Here is a 22,117-nt window from a genome sequence, read left to right as displayed (position 1 = left end):
CTGCATCGGCAAGTCTGATGTCGCGTGTGGATTAAACAGCGGGGCTGCTGAAGAGAGCTGCATTGTGCTGAGAGGACTGGTATTGTGCTCCATGGACTGTGCGCTCTGAACACAACTAGCTGGGAACACTGGGCCCGGGTCCTGGAGCTCTGCGGTGGGGGAGGGGTGTCGACGCAGGGACAGAGAGAAAGGATGTTTTTCCAGACCACCGCTCTTTTGTAGTTTGACTTTTGACTAAAGGCCCCATCTCTTTTTGTGTTTCTGTGTCTCCTTGTTTCCGTTGTCCTCTCTGTCTCCTTTCATCCGTTTCCTCCTGCTGTTACCTGTGTTGTTGTTTTCCTTCCTCCTCCCGTCATCCTTCAGTCAGTCACTGTTAGGAATTTGCTCATCTTCATCTTTCTCCAAATCTCCTATAATTCCTGTCCCCCTTCCCTCCGCATCCTCTCTGTGTCCTTCAGATGGTCCCGTCTCTTTGACTCTCCATCTTTGTCCGTTCCACCCTTCGCTGCTCTCTCCCCCTTCTGCTGGATCAGGATCAGCTCTACTCAGCTGCTGGGATGAGATGTAGTTCCTTTGGCCTGTGGATCTGGGCGGCTCCTAGCGGGCTGTTCACAGGGGACACTCGCCTGCAGATCGCCGTGGAGCCTGCTTTGTGGTTTTCCGGAGGGCCTGGTTCTCGTACTGCTTGCTTTATGTAGAGAGACAGCGTTAGTGAGCACGTGCTGCTGGACTTTCACCGCCGCTTGCTCCCCGCCTCTTGGGGGCAGCCGTCACTCTGGAGCATCCCGGCCTGCTAGGCTGTGGCCTCTCTGCCCACACCCTGACCACGCCCACATGTCGCTGGAGCACCCGCCGTGCTTCGGCCCCTGTTCACTTCCGCGCCTCTTGCCTTTGCCAGCGGTCCACGCCCTCTGTCACCCTCAGCATGGGTGTAGTGGAGGCCATTGAGCCGTTACCCTCTTCATGCCCCTCACCTGTACCTGGAGGCTACCGGCTGGCCCACTCCTCCAGCTACAGTCCCCTGCAGGGGAGAGGAGGGTCAGAGCTGGAGCTCGGGGCAGCTGCTGATGGGGTGCTGGATGGGGGTAGTCAGGCCACCGAGCGTAGAACCCAATTCATGGATCTATTCTGTGAGACTTGCTCCAAACCCTGGCTGATTGGCTGGTGGGACCAGGTAGGGCCAGCATGAACAGAAAAAGGTCACTATATATCTGTTAGCAAACAGTTGGTCAGGTCCCAGGGGTAAGGCAGTTTGTTCAGCAGAGTGATAAATAGAAATGTGGAGATGTAACTAGGACAGGGTAAAAAGAAAAGTTGCTTAGGCGATGGAGCTGTAATGCTTCTAGAACAGACTACATGTGATAAGACTGATGTTTTTTTTGCATGTTGGGCACTTCCAAATTTGTACCAGTCTCCATACCTCGAGTGTGATTTTTAAATCCGAGCTCTGAACTTATGCACTTATTCAGTGTCACTTTGAGAGGCAGGGAGAAAATGGCTGCTGCTGTAGCTTTTGGCTTATGATGTTTCTGTGCCTAGAGATGGACAGAACCTGTACAGTGGGCTTGTGTCTCAGGATGCCTCAACCTCATTCTTACCACTTCCTCCCTCCTTCCCTTAAGCCTTCTCTCCATTGCTCTGTCTCAGGCTGGCCTGGGAACTGGCTTCATCTGGTCAATATTTGGTAGTGCAGGACTAGCTTTTTTCTGCATATTCCCTTCATCCAAGACTAGTGTACTTTTGGGAGGTTTGATATGGATATTGATTGCATTAAAACGTAGCTGTTTTGTTCCACTGTTTTTAATTCTATCTGGCAACAACAAACCTTAAATTGATCATGGGCTAAACTAAAGGTTTGTTGTTCCCAGATACAATTACAAACATTGGGACACAAACAGTGACTCTCCCACACTTTCACATCTTGGGCAAGGACGCTTTCTCTGGTTAACTGTTGAATGTCAGATATGTTTAATCTATGTTGCTTATTGGACCTGTTAACATTAGCCCATTAACATGCGGAAGCACAGCATTTTTACAAATAATTTTATTATTACTATTTAAAGTGGTTTATTAATTAATCAGTGTCTTATTAAAAAAATATGCTGTTGCCATTGCTTGTCCCCACCATATCAAACTCAACCATCAGACTCAGTCTTGGTAAATAAAGGCATCAGATACTATCAGATACTATCCTCTAGTAACATCTATTTGTATTCATTTTGTCTGATTTCCTTTCCACATGATCTGGCATCGTCTTGGTCCTCCAGAGGATGCATGCTAAAAACAGTTAGCATTCTGTGAATGTTTAAATAATGACTCAGCACAGTACAAACAGAGCCTTGGTATAGTATGTAATATGCACTTGCACAGGAAAGAGGATTTTGTAAATGAATCTTTATGTAAACTCACAGTTTGACTGTGTGACATAGACAGACGTTGTATATTGATCCCTGAGGAAAAATTCAGGAAGATTCAGGTTTACAGAGAGTGGGTTGATAGCTGCGACAGAAAATTGACTTGGACTTACTTAAAAATTACACTTAACATTGATTTTTATTTCTCCTATTGTGTTGTTAATTAGAAATTGTGCATTATGTGTGTCTTTAAACTCATTATATTTTGCTAGCTATAGATGTTTTAACAACAATGATGATGCATGTAATAGAAATGTATTTGCATATGTCTGATACACGCACATCCATGTAATATAGGAAGGGAATTACATGCAGACCATAAAAGAGAATGAATAGAATCATTGGAAAAATATGACTGCAGAGGGTGAATATATAGCATTAGAAAAATTGAGAAAATGTGGAGTACGGAAATAAAGACAGACAGGAAACTAAAATGTGGGCTTAAAGAGAGAGATAAAGACAGAACGGAGGAGAGCGGGAGATAGAGAGTGATACAGAGAGTGTTGACCTTGGAGGAGGTCAGAGACAGACACCTGCCTACTCTCTCAGATTGTCACCCAACCCATCGCCTCGCTCCCATCATGCTGCAGGAGGGACTGTGAGGAGGCAGTTGCTAAGGAAACCTGCTGGTTTCCATGGAGATTGTAATGTGTGAAAGACCAGTCAGTGGGACAGACCAGGGGTCTTATCGGAGTCGTGCTGTGTGACTGTGTACTTGTGTTGTGTTATCTGCTGAACTTGCACAATTTCAGTCATTTAAAGCACATATCTGGTTCTTACACAAAGACGTTTCTCCTCCTATTTGATAGAGCAATGGTTTGCAGAGATTTAAGGAGACCACTCCACAATGCTTTCCCCCGATGGCCATCACTTAATTAGATTTTAATTAAAAACAAGCCCTTCCTCTAACCTTACAGTGTTACAGCTACAACATTAGAAATGCCTTAGGTTTATTTGCATTTAAATATCTGCACACTGTATAAGTACAAACTGCATATGACCTTGCAGTACCACATACCATGGCATTTTTAGGTGACATTCAGACATTTTTAATATACGTCTTATGTCTAAATGAATAAGCAAGAGTAAACGTCAGAATAATACAGAAAAAAAGTTTTAAAGGGACAGGTCACCTAAAAATTTTGTTATCATTTACTTACCATCATTTTTAAAAATGTTTCTGTCCGCACAATGAAAGTCAGAGGGATCCAGTGTTGTTTGGAACCCAATTTTCTTCTTCTTAAAATTTTGTTATTTATTTTATTTATTTATTTAACCATTTAATACAATGGATTTGACATGTTATCATGTAATAACATATTATGATAATTATATATTATAATAATTTTTTTTTCTGCATTTTTATCATCTGCTGTGTACTTATCACTCTCCGCTTTTCCCTGTCTATCTATCCCCATCTTTCCCTTTTCTGATCTTTAGTTCAAGAGGATGTTAAACAGGGAACTGTCTCATCTGTCTGAGACGAGCCGCTCGGGGAATCAGGTGTCTGAATACATCTCCACGACCTTCCTAGGTGAGTGCGCATGCTCTGCTCTGTACTTCTGTTTTCAGAAGCGCAAAACCTTAGTTTTAACATTGCAGTATGTTTTACTGGAGTACATCTTACTGCTCTGAAACACTCTATGCTTACTGATTTTAGATTAGCTGTCATCTATTAAACGTTCATGCATTGGTTGTGTCTCAGACAAACAGAATGAGGTGGAGATTCCCTCTCCTACACTCCGGGAGCAAGAAAAACCAATGTCTCACATCAGTGGTGTCAAGAAGCTTACACATAGCTCGAGCCTCACAAGTGCAGCCCTGCCCCGCTTCGGGGTCAAAACCGAGCAGGAGGACGCACTGGCCAGGGTACAGGCACAATGCATACATACTCTAACTCAGAACTTTCCCAACACCCAATCCTCCACCATTACTAATAGTTATTGGTATAAAAATGTCAGTTTGCCAAATGGATTTGATGATTTAATTTACTCTATCTTTACAGGAGCTGAATGACTTAAACAAGTGGGGCCTTAATATCTTCCATGTGGCTGAGTACTCCAATAGCAGACCTCTAAGTTGCATCATGTTTGCTATCTTCCAGGTGTGTGGTCCCTGGTTTTTGCTATTAATGTTCCTGTTGTTCTGTACTTTTTAAATATGTCAGATGCCAAAATGTCTGTGTGGTTATGTTTGCTCATTACTAGGGGTGGGTAAAAATATAGATTTTCCAATTATCTCAATTTGAACACAATATCGATTCTTAAAATCCCCAAATCAATCTTTTACTCAATGCCTATTTTCATTGGCTGTGTTGAAATGTGATTGCACTTCCTTTCCTGCACACACCACTGTGCTCTGCTGAATTACTCACTCAACTACATAGTTCTTAATTTATAAAACATATGTTTTCGTAATGTTTGAGTATCAGTGTTCCTGCTGAGTTCATTCAGTCTGTTTTGAATGTGATGCAATAAAAAAATTGCAATAAGCAATAGCAGAGAAATAATTTCCTTAATACTGTAAGTATAACTGATATTACAACTGAAATATACCCAGCTGAATTGAATAAAATCAAACTGGAATCAAAATAAGAACTTATGAATCAGAATCTAATCGAATCAGGAAATCTGTATTGATACCCATCAATACTAGTTACAACAGCAAACTTCTTAATTATTGACTCATGATGTTTGTTTTACTTCCACTATTTATGTTCTGTCTACGAACTGCAATGCGTTAAAGGAAAGGGATCTATTAAAAACATTTCGGATCCCAGTGGACACGTTTATCACCTATGTGATGACACTGGAAGACCACTATCATGCCAACGTGGCATATCACAACAGCCTGCATGCCGCTGATGTCACACAGTCAACACATGTGCTGCTCTCCACACCGGCACTGGACGTGAGTATATGCCAACATGGGACAGCCAGTGCCCATTGAAAAGCAAAAACTTTCATAATCTGAAATCAGATTTCAAAGTCAGCACTGACACTTCACATAATGACCATCATACTACGCTGTCTTCCCACCAGGCCGTTTTCACTGATCTTGAAATCCTGGCTGCATTGTTCGCTGCTGCCATTCATGATGTAGACCACCCTGGAGTTTCCAACCAGTTCCTCATCAACACAAGTAAGTCCACATTATAAAAATAATGATGATGGCATCTGAGAACTGGTTTACAGCAGTGCAAAATGATAGGAATAATAAGAATGTATTCTGCTTTTTTCAACACATTTTTAGATATTCTAGAAATAATATTAAGTAAAATGATAATAATACTAAATACATTTGCATTACAAATACATTTTTAATGCAAAAATTACCGATGATTGATTTGTTTACTGATGCTTCCAAGACTATCCCAAATTTCATCAGAACTTCATCTGTTAGTCAGCCAGATAATTATAGGAGTGGGGGGAAAAAAAACTTTTCACATATGAATCGTGATTCTATCTTCTGACGATTCACGTCAATTCAAAAATTTCAAAAATCGATTTTCTAAAGTGTTACATTTCTTTAACCTTGCTGTACTGTCAAAAGTTATTGACACGTTAGTGAAATTAATCACTGCAAAAGGACTCAATGCAGCACTCGCACTGATGCCCTCCTGAATTCAGTTCTCATTCACAGCTTACTGCGCTTAAATGGTCAAATATACACTTAATTATGTCAAAATGCACATTGTATGGAGTATTCACATAAACACAGTCTATTATGTCATATGTGAATATGAACAGTTTGGAGCAAATCAGATGTAACAGTATATTAGATCTGTGCATTTATCCTTAAAGTTTAAGCAGCCTAATAAACTGTTGCCATCTGTTACATTAATGTTAATTTAAAAGAAAGAAAGAAAGAAAGAGAACCATGCACTGCTTTGGACTAACTCACTTTTTTATCTTTATTATGAATCAATTTATGTGTAATTCATACAGGGACGACTATAAAGTGTTTTATTTTTGCATTTGATTATTCAATTTCTGTAGTATTTATGTTAAATAAACCTAAGTTACAGTACCTTAAAAAGTTTATTTAATTTGTATATATTTTTTTCTATTATATTTGTACTACTGACTATTTGTGTAATGACTGCAGTCAGCTTAAATGGAGTTTGTTTTATAATACTGGGTTGACTAAAATAGTAAGAAAAAAACAATAAATTTCAAGGTTTACATTTAATTCAGTGAGCTTTTTTCTTATTAAACTGTGTACTGCAGTCATATAGGAAAAGTATTAACTAAAATCAAATCTATACATAAATCAAAATCTGAATAGATTTTTGAATTGACTTCAAGAATCAATTTGAATTCAGGTACCAAAAGATTCCCACCCTAGATAATTATATTGGTAATTAGGCTTACCATGGTATGCAATAAAACCAGTTATGAGGGAAGATACCGGTATTTAAATGTATATTGTTTAAAGGTGAAAATATAAGTTTTACTTGACAACAAAAGTTCCTACATCAATATCCTAATGAATAAAACAGCCTTAAACAATGTTAAGTTGCCAGTACATCAAGCTTTCAGTCTTGCCGCCTCTTGTCTATAGGTACCTTTTACACACGAGAAGCACGTTCAGTGTGTTTGCCATGCAGCTGCTATGGTAACAAACAATAAACATGCTTGTTATTGTGAATGAAAATATACTGCATCTGAAGCTATCTCTAAATATTGTGAATAAAATGGGCAAAATCTGCCCATCAACAGCGTCCTCACTTGTTTCTGTAAAGGACCCAAGAAGACCCTGAAATCTACTAATAGCCTGGCCTGCTCTTTTTCCACAGACTCAGAACTGGCATTAATGTACAACGATGAATCTGTACTGGAGAACCACCACCTGGCTGTAGGGTTCAAACTTCTGCATGAGGAGAACTGTGACATCTTTCAGAACCTCACCAAACGGCAACGGCAGAGTCTGCGCAAGCTGGTCATTGACATGGTTAGACCCTGATTGCACTGCAATGAACCTCACTTCTTTTTTTGGTATTCCCGAGGGTCTACATTTTTATTTCCTGTGTAAATGGAAATAACCACACTTTTATTTCCCTGTCTTCTCAGGTTCTGGCAACAGACATGTCAAAGCATATGAGCTTGCTGGCAGATCTAAAGACAATGGTCGAGACCAAGAAAGTTACAAGTTCAGGTGTGCTGATGCTGGACCATTATAATGACCGAATACAGGTGTGTGTCTTTATTGTGCAACAAAACAGTTTAAAACTATGACGTAAGTCTGTAATTGCAGACTAGAAAAAAGACAGACTACTTAGTCACAAGTGTGTATGTGTGTGTAGGTCCTGAGGAACATGGTGCACTGTGCTGACCTAAGTAACCCAACCAAGCCCCTGGCAGTGTACAGGCAGTGGACTGAGCGTATTATGGAGGAGTTCTTCCGGCAGGGCGATAAAGAGCGAGAGCGTGGGATGGAAATCAGCCCCATGTGTGACAAACACACTGCATCCGTGGAAAAGAGTCAGGTACACATATAAACACCCACGCAAACTTACATTCTCAACCTTCTCTGACATAAGCTGCTCCTAAATGCTCTCTCCGTGTCGGGATTCCTTATTCAGGTGGGATTTATTGATTATATTGTACATCCCCTGTGGGAGACCTGGGGGGACCTGGTCCACCCTGATGCTCAGGAAATTTTGGACACCCTTGAGGACAACCGGGACTGGTACCAAAGCACCATTCCCCAGAGCCCATCGCCACCGCCTGATGCCCCACATAATGAGCTTGAATCCAAATTCCAGTTTGAGCTCACCCTGGAGGGAGAAACAGGACAGGACGGTGATCCCAGTCATAACCACATTGACAGCCATGGTCAAGAGGCAAAGAGAGAAGATGAGGAGGCGGATGAAGCTGAGGAGGACGAGATAGAAGAAAAAATGGAGGACGGCGAGGAGGTGACAGAGGTAGCGGTCGAGAGGTCGGGACGGAGGCGACTGCAGGTTCAGTCAGTAGTCGAGGAGGAAGACGAGAGACAGTCTGATGAGAGCCCCGTGGAGGAGACGGAGGAGGAGGAGAAGTCAACCTCTCCCACCGATGACACGTAATACTTGAGATTCAAGGAACAGCTGTCTGGCCCAGGGGGCAAAGTAGGGTCCATCCCTCAAAAACTGTCCCTATTCCTTTTACATAGGACTTTTCTGTTTCTGATAGCTAGACCATGAACAGAATAAGTCTTGTGTACCAATCCAATAAGACATTTGATTTTATTTTTCAAAAACAGAGAACAAAATAATATTGATATCAGAGAAGTATTTAACACAGCAACTGTAGATTTCGAGTGCAAGCTGGAGTCCATCCAGCAGCAGCGAGGGTGAGGTTTGATGGAGAAGCAGAATCACGGTGGGGTTTGTAAAGGGCCATTACGTCAGTGTAGCACTCTGGAATTTCTGCACATACGCATACACACATAACATAAATAACGATACCACACGGTACATGCAAACACACGGCTGTGTGTCTGTGTATGTGTTCAGGGGGCTTGGATCTGAAAGGAATCTCTTTGGGAAAAAGCCATCATAAAAAGGAGCATCAGTGTCAATAATCAGTTCGAACAGGGACTTAAATCCTCAGAATTCACACGCTGAGTGAAATCTGAGAGACTTTTTTCAGTTTCTGTCATAGAGAGAACACAGTTACATCTGCCGGGAGAAAATAAGATAACATCTGTTGTCCAGAAAACTGTGGAGGAATGAGTATGTTGGAAATGATTTGCTAGTGGGTCCCACCCCCTCTTACCCTTTACCCAGGAGTGCTACCAGTGCAAGATGGCCATGTGCCTTTCTGAACCACCAGCTTCAACTCTGGAGCTGTTGTGAAGCAATGCATCGTGGGACAGGAGTGTCTGCTTTTGTCTTCATTTTTGATTGTCTCTTTCTCTTTTTAAGCAATCTATCTCCATCGAATATGGTTCGTGTCGGCATGGAGCATTCACATTGTCTTTGTGATAATTCCTGCTCTCATCTGTCAGTCTTCCTCGGTCGCTTTCAAGCTAATCGAGCATTTAGGACCTAGATTAGATTTATCACCGTCACTCCTCACAGACTGCCCTCACTTTCCATGTGAATAACTAATGATAGTCACTTTCTGAGGACAAGCCATGTGACGCTTTAAAAAACATATGTTTTGCCTTCTTTTTGTTTTGTTTTGTCATATCCATTCCTGCCAAATTTGTAAAAGCAACAGTCTCCTCAATTACAGCACACATTCACACAGACTCTCTCACCTTCACCCACTCATGCTGGTAATACATTCTCTACACCACAACACACTACTTTATGTTTTGCCAAAGGAATGAGTGCTTAACTGATAAGTTGGAGAAGCATTGATTGGTGGCTAGAACAGAGGATGGTGAGAGAAGGTGAGGCATATCTCAAAGAGAAAGACTTGTATGCTTAGATAGTTGGAAAGGCAGATAAAACAAGTCAAATGCAGCCATATTGAGTTTGATGCTTTTTTGCCTTAATGTCAACTGCAGGGTTTCTACCTGTCATATTGTGGAATAATAAGATGTTGGCATTTTATCCCAGATTATTTGTTTCATGTCTATATGCCTTGCTAAATGTCTGTGAATACACAATAGCTCCATCTGGAGGTGTAGAGTATTTTTTCTGCATGGCAAAGTGACTGTAATGGAGTACAGACAGAGAAAGCAGGTCATACCATTAAACGAAACTGTTCCTCTAGCGTATTTCATGTCCAGCATCTTTTAGTGGTGTCTATTTGACTTTTCACCAACTTTTAAAGGGATAACGAGAAAGATAGAAATTAAGAATGAGAGTGAGTTCTCAGGTTGATGTTAGATTTGCAATATTGCCTCTCTCATCTCTCAGATTCTTATTCATTTATATATTTTTTTGGTTTGGTTTTAGTTCAGTTGAATGAACCAATTGTTGCTATATTTTGGGACAGTGTTTGTGAGTATCCCTCTTGAAATACAATGGCAAGCTAGTTCCTGCTGGTCAGTAGCTTAGCTTTACACAAGCCTGTGCCTGTCAGAGCAGTAACTTGAGGTCATACAAGTACGTATTTCATAACTGTATTTGTCTGTGACAGGATGCCATGATATATGTTTTCATTTGGTGGACCACTGGATGAAAGCCGGAGGTTACACGATCGGTTTGTGTAACCTGATGACATTCCCATATACATTTGCCTGTCTTACCTTAAAATTGCTTTGTTGTGTGGCTTTTTGTTAATGTTGTGAGCACTACGCTAGCAAATAATATTTGCCATTTTAACACGACACTGTAGCAATTGTTTCTTATTAAGAAATTATTCAACTTAATTCCTTGCTGCCATTCTTTTTGGATATCAAAAGGAAAAACAAGTGTTTTCTTTGAACAGTTTGTGTACAGTTTTTATTTTTGTATCATTCTGGTTTGATGGTTTGAAAATCAAAAAAAAAAAAAAAAAACTACTATCTAATATAAATAGTAGACAAATCACTGCTTGTTTTGTATATACTGTAATGTTGAATTGTAAATTTGAGATCTCTCCGAATCAATCACTGTCGCAATGAATCACTTTTAGTTGTAATGAACTGTAGTTGAATTGTGGAATTTCATAAGCACCTTCCCCTTTCTTTCCCCTGTCATCTCCCTGCCATTGATTTGGGGGATTTAAGTCAACCTCTCACCACCTTTAAATGTGAATATTTGAATTGTATTGGAAAACAGACTAATCATCCGTTATTTCTAAAACTTGTCTTTACCAGCACTTTATTTTTTCTGTAGGAAGCTGTTGTGAGGTGGCTGATATCAGGGGAGTGGTATAGACATGGCACAGGGTAAGCACTTTAAATGGCTCGGTCCAAATGTCGTCTTTTTGGTCCTCAATGCCGTTTTCTGCTAAAGCACTGAATAACATCAGCTACTCTGTGTCACAAATCTAGACTGTACTGGCTTTTAAAAGGGGTTTAAATACTTCTGTGAGGTTAATGACCAAGAAACAGTCAGAAAGATGACGTGGCTTCATCAGAGAACAGTTTTTCTTTGTACTTTGAAGTCATGCCTCATGAGACTCTCCAATGAAATTTTTCTCTGGGCTTTAAATAATATGTTTCTTGTTCACAAGTTATGGTAATAATATAAATGAAAAAGAAAACACGGGAAAATGATTGTAATATTTGTACATTATATTGCTGTAATGTGTATAATGTGTCCCAAGTTATTTTATATTATATTATTTTTATGAAAGGTTTTCCTCTGAGAGAACGAAGTTGTCATTTTGTGAATAAAATGCATTTAATAAGCAAACAACTATATATAAAAAAGCAAATATATAAATATATACCAGTATATTTTTTCTTTCACTGTTCAGTACTGTAAAATGTGTTGAAAATACAAATAAAGGACGATTTTTCTAATAATTGCGATATCTGTGTTTTCCTTTTTTCCTCCATGTTTAGTCTCATAACTGCTACATGTAATCAGGCTGATTTCTGTGTGTGATCATTACACACCTCATGACAGCAAACACTGAAAATATTCTGCATCATCTGCTTTAAGCAAATGAAGCGGTATTTAGCAAAATGGTAGAGTTAGAGTTAGAGGCTATTTATTTTGCTCAACGGTGACACTTTACTGACCCCTACAGACTGACTTTATTTAGACAGAAACGGCTCTGTCAAACACAATTGTTGAACAACGTTTTTAGTAGCTTAATCATTTATACACTCTGAACCTTAGGACCTGTGATATTTTTTCCATTAAAAAAAAAAAACAATTCTAATTAAGATTAGAATCTTAATGTAAGCGTAATAACCTATTTAAGACGTCATCTCACTGTTTAACTATTTGAAAAGATTAGAGAGGGGGGGGGGGGGGCTTATTGCTTTTATAAAACAGTTATTCCATATACATAGTAATGTAATAAAACAGAGCAAATAAAGTGTAATGATATTAATAAAAACAGCATTCTTGCACCAAGCAATGTACTGTAGTTCCTCAGAAACAGTTGTGGTTCCTATAAAGTAAACAAAGGTGTATGTTTCTCAACCAATCAGAATCAAGGACCGGAACTATCCATTTTATAAAAGTAACTTCCTGTTCCATCCTTGTGACCTCCTCTTTTCATCTCTTGACCTGGCTGCATTAAAGCAAATATTCAGTAGTCAATTATTCACAGTGTTGTGGAGTAACTAGTTACATGTAACAGAATTACGTCATTTAATTACAAAATAATTGCAACTATAATATGTTACAGTTACTGAGAAAATATCTGTAATTAAATAACAGTTACTTATGAAAATGTTAAGGGTTACATCTGAATATTTTCACACACATACAGATTTGATTGATTCCCAAATTACACTGACTGCTCTGAAATATGAGACACCAATGTTTCAGGAGTTTAGGACATTTAATTTCCTATTTGATTAAATGCATACTTAGCATACTTTATTTTATAAGTTTTTTTTTTTTTTTTTTTTTTTTTTTTATTGTTAGATGCCAGTGTTTCCTGTCATAGCTATGCAAATATTTGATTTCAAAAACAGTATCATAGCTAATAAACTATATCTTGTTATGATTTTAAATCCGTATTTAACCTCAGAATGATCTCAAAGCAAAAAGAGGTGCTAAAGTCTGATTTTGAGGTGGCTGTGCTTTAAAATGAAATTATTATAATCTTAATTCAAGTGTTAAAGGATTATGAAAGTCTGACAGTCATCAGGGTTGAGTCTGTAAGGTTAATCCTGCCTGCTTTAAATGTTTCGAAATGATTAACAGTTGAAAACATTCATTAAAAATTTAGAAAAGTAATCAAAAAGCAATCAGTTACATTACTTTAATAAAGTAATTGAAAGAGTTACACTACTTCTTACATTTTAAATAGGAACTAGTAATCTGTAACCTATTAAATTTCCAAAGTAACCTTCCCATCACTGATTATTCATCATAAAGTGCTGCTTAAACATTCATAATGCTGTTTGCTACAAAGCTTCTTTTCAATAGCTATAATTTGTATCTTATGCAACCATGCAAAGTGTAAGTCTGTTCACGGCACTTAGACAAAGAGACAGTGAAGCTTTGTTAAAAGGTATTATAATAGCTGGAGTTTGTTATAGTCATTTGGAAATCCAGTTAATAGTGTGATGATCATAGGGCCACAGCCAATTTGTCAAAGTTTACTGGCTACCTACCTGAAGTCCAGAAACTTTAGGTAAAAAAAAGTCCTCAGATGTAAATTACTAAAAACATTATGAATTTAAATCGTTACAAACATTTTTGAACAACTTTTTATGCAGTTTATTACAAGTTTAGCAGAGTTTTCGTGCATCACTTGAACACAAATTGTTTTTATCACTGGCTTTTTAATAAATTGTAACTGTTTACTTGTAATAATATAATATGTTCACAATTATATATGCGTAGGCCTATAATCCTGTCACAATGTTTGAAGGAGCTGAGTCAGTATTTTTTGCATTATTGACACATTGTTTTCCTAATTAATGTTGTTCAGTTGCTTTGACACAATCTGTTTTGTATAAAGCGCTATATAAATAAAGGAGACTTGACTTGACTTTAAATGCTGGGGTGACGCTTTTGCCTAAATATATGGTAAATGGTTTATTAATAATCATATTATTGATTTTGTGCAAGAGGTGAAAAAAATCTTCTTTTTTTTTTAATGACTGCATTACCCACAATGCCGCATTCTTTCACTTGAATCCACCAATCATATGAAACCACCGCTCATCTTGGTGACGTAACACACGCTGCAAGAACGCTCCGCGGAAGTAAGTAATGAGTTTCTGTTTTACAAAGATGTTTTTAGATTTCTTTGACTAGTTATACAATCGCACACTTAATTTACGCGATGTTTATTGAAACATAATACTTGCTATCGTGATACTGTATCGTTTCTCATTTCAGATCGGTAAGTATTTCAGTATGTTCGGTTGGCCGTGTGCGCGGAAGCCATTTCAGATTGAATTAACTAGGATGATGCGAATAAAACATTTTATAGACGGATTTATCTGCGACCATCAATTGGCTGAAGAAAAATATTAATTAGTTCAGCCTTTTGTAAACCTTTGGTATGAGATGTGTATATATATATATAAATGGATAAGATATCCTGTTCAGCTGAACAATGCATTGTGTGTTCATGTTGCTCCAAGGTCACGCGCCTCTGGTGGGAGTTTGCGTTTGTCCCTGCGTTTCCTGAGGCATCATGACCTGCCTGCACCTGCTGTTGACTTTGGTCTTTGCTGTCAGCTTGGGGACACCTGTAGAAATTCAGCGGCCCCGAGGAGTGCCACTGACAAGTATACAAGTCTTATAATTTATTGTATATTCTTTGGCTGCTCATTCTAGTCTAACTGGTTTAACTCTTTATTGTGTCTAAATAAATAAAGAGAAACAGTTTTATGAGGAGAGCAAGCCTTTCACCTGTCTCGATGGATCCCGGACTATTCCTTTTGACCGAGTGAATGATGACTACTGTGACTGCAAAGATGGTTCAGATGAGCCAGGTACTTAAAGAACTAGAAAGTGGTGATGCAGTACAGTTTGGCGGTATCATGGAGATGGTGTGCACAACAGTTGTTTATGTCTGTCCTCAGGCACCGCTGCTTGTCCGAATGGTAGCTTCCATTGCACCAATGCTGGTTACAGGCCCATGTTTATCCCATCCTCCCGTATTAATGATGGCATCTGTGGTAAGATGACTCTGCATTTGGACATTTCTCCACAGCAGTGTTCTATGCATGGAATGGTATTGCATTTGAAATTTTTCCTCTGCACAGATTGCTGCGATACTACTGATGAGTACAACAGTGGAGCCAAATGTGAAAATACATGCAAGTGAGTTCTGATCCAAAGTAATTGCTTTCCAGAGAGAAGCACATTAAGAGACGTTCACACGGGACGCATTCTTGTGCTCCATTGCATACATGTGCACCAGACAGATGTCTTTGGCCATTGTGATGCATTTCAGTGTTAAAAAAAAAAGTGAAATGTTTGATTGCAGCCCCTCAATTTCAGTTTTAATCATCTTGACTGTGTAAACTATCAATCTATGAAAGTTAAAATATTAAATAGCACATCTTCTAGCTGTTTAAATGTGAAAATGCATGTTTTTCAACAGTAGGAATGTTCTGTATAAATAAATGCAAAAAAAAAAATAATAACATTTGTTTGTTTCTCAGGGAACTAGGACGTAAAGAGAGGGAAGTTCTGCAGAAGATGGCTGAGATCACCAAAGAGGGCTTTCTCCTGAAACAGCAGCTCATTGAGGAAGCCAAGAAAGGACAACAAGAAAAGCAGGTAAGATTTGCTTTGTGTGCACCCACTTATCAGGGATGTCAGAATGCTTTGGTTTCATATTTTATACCCGATTATACAGTATGTTTCTGTTTGTTCAGCTGCTAGTGTTGCAAAAATCTTAGCGAATGTCAGTTTTCAAGCATGATGAAATGCTGCCATCATATTTGCTTTGCTTTTTTTTTTGACTCTCACATGCAACAGAAATCATCCAGTTCTGGCATTGAAGAATTGCTTGTATACGCTGCAGTTTTAAAAAGCTGTATTTTGTCAGTGAGTTTTGGTAAGTGTAAAATGCCATGTCTCTTCTGTAGAGTAAAGTGACTGATATGCAGGAAAATAAGAAACAGCTCGATGAGAAAGTTGAAGCGCTGAGGACAGTGAAAGAGACAGCAGAGCAGCCTGAGAAGGAAGCTAAAGAGCGCCATCTCAAGGCCTGGGAAGGTGAGTGCAGCTGTTTATATTCAGAGTCAAAGCAAGTTTATATTTCTGTAAGCCATATACATATATATATCTGCAAAATCATTTACACATTAACTATATGAAAATTGACTTGAGGTGTTTTGTTTGCAGGCTGGCTCATTTCATCAGTGATTTGGCATTTATATAGATCTAATCTGTTTTTAACTCCATTCCAGAGCAAAAGGCAGCTATTCGTTTGGAGAAGGACAAAGCCAAAATGGCAGAAACCTTTTTGGAGCTGGATGACAATGCAGATGGCTTGTAAGTGCCAATGAGTATGTTTTTTTTTCCCCCTCTGTCTCTCTCTCTCTGGGAGTCAAGTCAAGTCACCTTTATTTATATAGCAATTATACAACACGGATTGTGTCAAAGCAGCTTTACAGTATTAAACAGGGAAATAGTGTGTTGGTAATGCAGGAGGACAATAGTAAAGAGTGAATTTTTCAGTTAAAGTGAGTTCATCTTTGACTCAGTGATGTCATCATCCAGCTCAGTTCAGTTCTCTTCAAATAGTGTCTGTGCAGTCAAGTCGACAATATTGCCAGAAATGAAGTGTCCCTAACGAAGCAAGCTAAAGGCAACAGTTGCAAGGAACCAAAACTCCATCAGTGACAGAAATAGAAAAAAAACCTTGGGAGAAGCTAGAGTCAGTCTTGGAGCCAGTTCTCCTCAGGCCAGACGAAACCAGCATGGTGTGGTTTAATTCCAGGCTGCAACACAGGTCGGATTGTGCAGAGGACTCATCTGGTTCTCGTGGTCTTGTCCCGATGATTGGTGAGGTCTTCACGGGATCTGTCTCTTGGGTTGGTCTAGTTGACATGGTCTCAGCTGAGATTCAGGGCTGTAGAGGTCATCTCTGGGTGCTGATCCACCATCTGATCTGGATACAGACTGGCTCTGGTGGCTACACTGACCTCGGAATAAGAATGAAACCGACTAATATTACTGTAGTAGATGCCATTCTGCTTATGATGTAACAAGTATATTAGGTGTTATGGAAAGTGTTCCCGGTTCTGGGTTGACCTAATTAATGCAGTAAATAGGAAAAAGGATCTGCTGCCCACAGTTGATTTTGATATTCTAGATATTATCAAATGTCCAGAGTTTTGAGATTGCAGCGGATGTGAAGGACTATAATGCGATAAGATCTCGCTCCAGTACTGAGGAGCTAAACCTTTCAGGGCTTTATAAATGATTAGCAAGATTTTAACATGTATATGATGTTCAATACTCCCACCAGTGCAGCGTTGACAGAACCGGGCTAATATGGTCATACTTCCTGGTTCTAGTAAAAACTCTAGCTGCTGCATTTTGAACCAGCTTGAGTTTGTTTATTAAAGGGATACTCCACCCCAAAATGAAATTTTGTCATTAATCACTTGCCCCCATGTCGTTCCAAACCCGTAAAAGCTTTGTTTATCTTCGAAACACAATTTAAGATTTTGGAATGAAATCTGAGAGGCTTGAGACTGTCCCATTGACTGCCAAGTAAATAACAGTGTCAAGGTGCAAAAGTGTAAAAGTGCACAGCTGACACAGAAGAGCATACGCAGTTTGCGTTCAGCTCATATTCTCCAAAATGGCGCTACGGTGAAATGGGATTGGGAGCATAGGTCATAATTTAGATATATTTTTAAGATGGAAAAATATGTTGTTGTTTTTTTTTCTAATGCTAGAAACGTGGCTTTCAAAGAAAGATTGCTATCAAGTAGCACACCTGAAATCTAGTTCTGAAATCTTCTGTCAGCCTAACCATTTCCCTGTGTTTATCACGTGTGAATCCCTCGCCGCTGAAAGAGAAAGCTACACTATACATGTGGCAAGCAGTGCAGGTGACAATAACAGGAGAAGCCATGACTCACCGTGATTGTTGAATGATTCCAGCTTACCACAGCTGTTTGATGAACTTGTTGTGTGTATAGAGAATGAATATGAACTGCCGTGTTGTCTCTGTGTGTCAGTGTGTCGGTCTCTGAGCTTCAGTCCCATGCTGAATTGGACCCAGATGCTGATGGCACACTTACTGAAATTGAGGCCCAGGTAATTTTGCATTTTATCATATCTTAGTCAAAATGTGAGTGACTGAATTGCTGCTAATATAGATGTCTGCTTTGTGTGATTTATTCAGGGACTGATGGGAGGAGCTGAGCAGGTGGACACATCAACATTTGAGAGTGTTTGGCCCAAGATTAAAGACAAGTACCACTCAGAGGTCAGTAGAGAAGAAGCAGACATCTCATGTTTAGTGAGATGTCTGTGTATTTAATTCTTTTTTTATTTTTTTTTATTCCACTATCCACAAAATGGCCCTTTAACATGCATTCTGAATGTGTTCCTCTGTTCTCTCTCTTAGTCCCAGGCTGAGGAACCTGCCCCAGTGGAAACGCCTCCAGATGAAGTGAAGGAACCAGTTGTAGACAATGACTCTGAGCCATACCCAGAAGATGACATCTCTGAGGAAGAGGACGAGGATGACGAGGATGAGGATGATTATCATGAAGACGATGATAAGGTGAGCGTATATCACACAGAAAACCTGAGCAAGTGTTAACTTCAGTGATATTTAGATCCCCAGGGACATTTTGAGTCTTCTATTAACACTTCTCCACTTGACATTTAAAGTCCTTAACCTTTAACTCATGTCCTAAGGCACAATAGCAAAGGTCTTACAGCAAAGTGTGCTATAACTCATGTTCACCGTACTGTGCAGGTGTAAAAATGATGTCTTTATATGAGTGTGTTTGTGTGTTGTGCAGGCGCAGCCCACTATTAAGACTCCAGAGAAGACTCATGAAGATGAGGAAGCCATGCCACCTTATGATGCAGACACCCAGGCCCTCATCGATGGTTGGTTCAACTGCCAGTCCTTCAGAGGCTATTTATCGATACAATTGTACTTCATCCGTTTCATCTAGTTGTTCTTTGTTTCCTTATGCTAACCGACTGTTCTCTGGTTCACAGCTGCTCAGAAGGCCAGAGATGACTTTGAGGAGGCCGAGAAAGCTCTTCGGGAGATGGACGATCAAATCAGGTTTGTACAATGCTAATGTATTCCAGAAAATGGCCAAAAGAAGTTGAGTTTGAAATCGAGTCGGAGTGTAGTTAAGTAGTTTCTTGTATGTACCTGAAATTCTCATTGGTCAGTGTATGCCTACATCATAGTGTGATGTGTTTGTTCAACTCATGGTTGCATCACTTTTGCAAACCCTTACGTTCTTGCATCCTTGAATTCAATGCATCTGCAGTGTTCTCTGACGCTGGTGTGTGGGGACCCTGCTGCTGAGCACTGTGTTGAGTTTTCCTTTGATTGTGTTGCAGAAATATTGAAAAAGAGCTGTCCTTTGATTTCGGCCCTGATGCTGAGTTCACTTACCTGTACAGCCAGTGCTACGAACTTACCACTAGCGAGTAAGTGAAACCAGAGTTTATTGTTTTGCAAAGACATTTTTGTGCTGTGGTTTATTTCTATGTTCTGTGTGCCTTTAGGTACATCTACAGGCTCTGTCCTTTTAACCGGGTTTCACAGAAACCCAAGTATGGGGGCTCAGAGACCAACCTTGGGTAAGAGGCAAAAAAAACATCTTTAACCAGACCAAGGTGGTTTGGTTTTAGAGGTTTTTGGGCACTTTTCAATTGAAGTATAAAATAAATGTGTTTTTATTTTCTGTAAGGATGCATTAAATTGATCAAAAGCAACAGTAAAGACTTGTATAATGTTTTATAAAGATTTCAGTGCTCTTTTTAATTTTCTATTCATCAAAGAATCCTTAAAGTATTGTTTTGAACATTCATAATAATAAGAAATGATCCTTGAGCAGCAAAGAGCAATAGCTCTACAAATCAACAGAGTAATGGGTACTAAAAATTATGCTTGGCTATCACAGGAATAAATTACATTTTAAAATCTATTAAAATAGAAAAGTTATTTAAAATGTTAATAATATTTCACAATATTAATGTTTTTATTTTGATCAAATAAATGCCGCCTTTGTGAGAATAAGATACTTCTTTCAAAAAACATTAATAAAACCTTTTAATTGTAGTTAATCTTTAAAACACTGATCATTTAGTAATGCTTCTAAATATGATCTTTAGTGTTTTTGACTGTCTTTAATGAGAGATGCTCATGTTTCCAGGACATGGGGAAGTTGGTCAGGGCCTGAAAATAATAAGTACTTGCTGATGAAATACGAGCAAGGCACCGGGTGCTGGCAAGGTCCAAACAGATCAACTACTGTAAGTACCAGCTCTTTCATTACTTCCACTGTGCCGTTCACATCTGGGAGTTTTCTGCTAAGTGTATCTTTGTGTGGTAGGTGAAACTGACTTGTGGGAAGGAGACTGTGGTGACCTCGACATCGGAGCCGAGTCGCTGTGAATACCTAATGGAATTCACCACTCCTGCAGTGTGCCAAGAGCCAGCCAACATTGACCCATCACCACACGACCACGTGGAGCTCTAGACGCCACGCTCTGCTTGTTGATGCATGGTGTGCCACAAAATAAATGCAAACATTATTTCAGATGTTTAAAGCACTGTTAATAGAAAAAAAACAAGGTTTAATTAATCCGTTATCATAGTGTCTGAAATGTTTAGACCTTTTTTTCACACTTTGAATTTAACGAGGTCTAGGTGTTGCCATAGTGATGACGGTTTACTGCCTGTTTTGTTAATAGATTCAGTTAGCCTTTGTTAAGGTGCAACTTTATGGAAACAATAGTGGTTTTTGATGTAATATTGCTTTGTTCCACTAATGAATGCACCAATGATCAACAACATTCACATTCTGTTTAATATCAAATTTGGAAAACCTTTAGCTGTCTTGAACAAGTGCTCATGTCTCAGGTGTTATATACAGAAGATCAGGAGTTGTTCTTTTTGTAAGCTTACGATTAGCCTTGCTTACAAATTTCCTGAAATCAGCTTTTTCATTCACACTGATGCATACTGCATTATAATCAATTTATGACCCCAAAGTGCAGTTAATTGTGTATTATGTTCTTCAAAATACATTAAATGTTTGTGTGTGGTCACAAATCAATATTAACATTTTTTTTTTTCTCTCCCCTCTGTCTTCTGGTCCGTAGGTGGTGGCTCTGTGGGAACATTAACTTAATTTCCTGTTGTTTAAGGCTGTTTAAGAACCTCTTCCATTAGTTTTGGATCAGCTGAATGAAGCTGGACATTGGGAGAGCATTAAGTTTGGTAGACTGTAATGTTGTTGTCATTGTTTTTACTGGAGTAAAATCTGATCTCTTCACATTCCATGGATGATGTTGAAATAAATTCAACTTAAAAAAAAAAAAAATGTTGCATCTCAGATTTTACACTATATGCTATGCACTGTGTACTCTAAATGCCTCTTGACTCTTGACTGTGTACTCTGCTGTCTAGTATATGAACACATCAGAGTCTGATGTTAAGCAGGGTTGAACCTGCTCAGTAGCTGGAAAGGAGACCCCCTGGGAAAACTAGGTTGCTGGAAGAAGTGTTAGTGAGACTATTTTTGTGGCTTGTTGGAAAATAAAAACCTTAGTTGTGTCCCAAATGATGCAATTTTCAGTGTAGGTGCTGGGTAGTAACTACAAGTAATCTGGATTGTGTGATCAGGTTCCAAAATACAAAAAGTACTTGTAATTAGATTATATTACAAATATTCATAATCAGACTAGAGTTATGATTATACAGTTATTACATGATTACATATTATTCACACAATAGCAGTAAATCATTCATAATTTTTTGATTCTCGATGAACGAGTTAGGGAAAACATATTCTAAAAGTAATCAAATGTAGTCTGGTTATATTACCTGAAATGTGTAATGTTACTAACTACTAATTTTTGTAAGTAATTCACCCAGCTCTATTCAGTGTGCACTTATACTACATATACTATTTACTCTACTGTGTAGTGTATGAATTCTTATAGCCTCTTCCCCTCAGCTGTG

At 38.9% G+C, this 22,117-nt stretch overlaps 2 protein-coding genes across 4 annotated transcripts in view; both read left to right on the top strand.

Moving 5' to 3' along the window:
• Window positions 1-10,857, top strand: part of LOC109110286 (cAMP-specific 3',5'-cyclic phosphodiesterase 4C-like) — a 43,061-nt gene extending 32,204 nt beyond the window's left edge. The window contains exons 1-10 of one of the 2 annotated variants that reach the window (XM_019123339.2): window positions 1-1,174; window positions 3,855-3,948; window positions 4,120-4,283; window positions 4,420-4,518; window positions 5,160-5,324; window positions 5,456-5,555; window positions 7,213-7,367; window positions 7,487-7,609; window positions 7,720-7,902; window positions 7,999-10,857. The exon at window positions 1-1,174 is cut by the window's left edge and continues 1,070 nt beyond it. In XM_019123339.2, coding sequence (XP_018978884.1) covers window positions 926-1,174; window positions 3,855-3,948; window positions 4,120-4,283; window positions 4,420-4,518; window positions 5,160-5,324; window positions 5,456-5,555; window positions 7,213-7,367; window positions 7,487-7,609; window positions 7,720-7,902; window positions 7,999-8,484 — 1,818 coding nt within the window. In that variant the 5' untranslated portion in view covers window positions 1-925 and the 3' untranslated portion in view covers window positions 8,485-10,857. The remainder of the gene's footprint in view (window positions 1,175-3,854; window positions 3,949-4,119; window positions 4,284-4,419; window positions 4,519-5,159; window positions 5,325-5,455; window positions 5,556-7,212; window positions 7,368-7,486; window positions 7,610-7,719; window positions 7,903-7,998) is intronic. The other variant, XM_042720259.1, reaches the window with a different exon arrangement.
• Window positions 10,858-14,102: 3,245 nt separating this feature from the next.
• On the top strand, window positions 14,103-21,716 carry LOC109110667 (glucosidase 2 subunit beta-like). 2 transcript variants are annotated; one of them, XM_042720200.1, is made up of 18 exons: window positions 14,103-14,177; window positions 14,562-14,708; window positions 14,799-14,915; window positions 15,006-15,101; window positions 15,189-15,246; window positions 15,591-15,708; window positions 16,020-16,149; window positions 16,344-16,428; window positions 18,129-18,207; window positions 18,296-18,379; window positions 18,521-18,679; window positions 18,924-19,014; window positions 19,129-19,198; window positions 19,486-19,575; window positions 19,654-19,728; window positions 20,304-20,403; window positions 20,484-20,657; window positions 21,256-21,716. In XM_042720200.1, exons 2-17 carry the CDS (start codon window positions 14,615-14,617, stop codon window positions 20,628-20,630), a joined length of 1,593 nt encoding a protein of 530 aa, XP_042576134.1. In that variant the 5' UTR covers window positions 14,103-14,177; window positions 14,562-14,614; the 3' UTR covers window positions 20,631-20,657; window positions 21,256-21,716. The 2 variants fall into 2 exon arrangements, with proteins under 2 accessions (XP_042576134.1, XP_042576140.1); XM_042720206.1 differs by lacking the exon at window positions 14,103-14,177 and adding an exon at window positions 14,188-14,317.
• Window positions 21,717-22,117: the final 401 nt, after the last annotated feature.

The sequence above is a fragment of the Cyprinus carpio genome, chromosome A3 (genome assembly GCF_018340385.1).
Source record: "Cyprinus carpio isolate SPL01 chromosome A3, ASM1834038v1, whole genome shotgun sequence".
In the NCBI taxonomy this organism is placed as follows: domain Eukaryota; kingdom Metazoa; phylum Chordata; class Actinopteri; order Cypriniformes; family Cyprinidae; genus Cyprinus; species Cyprinus carpio.
This window is presented reverse-complemented; position numbering and strand designations above follow the sequence as displayed.

Bases quoted from the DNA above. Each gene is read 5' to 3' on its own strand.
- LOC109110667 (XM_042720200.1), top strand. From the start codon at position 14,615: ATGACCTGCCTGCACCTGCTGTTGACTTTGGTCTTTGCTGTCAGCTTG. The intron at 14,709-14,798 runs GTATACAAGTCT...AAATAAATAAAG, and splicing joins CCGAGGAGTGCCACTGACAA to AGAAACAGTTTTATGAGGAG. The intron at 19,729-20,303 runs GTAAGAGGCAAA...TCATGTTTCCAG, and splicing joins GGCTCAGAGACCAACCTTGG to GACATGGGGAAGTTGGTCAG.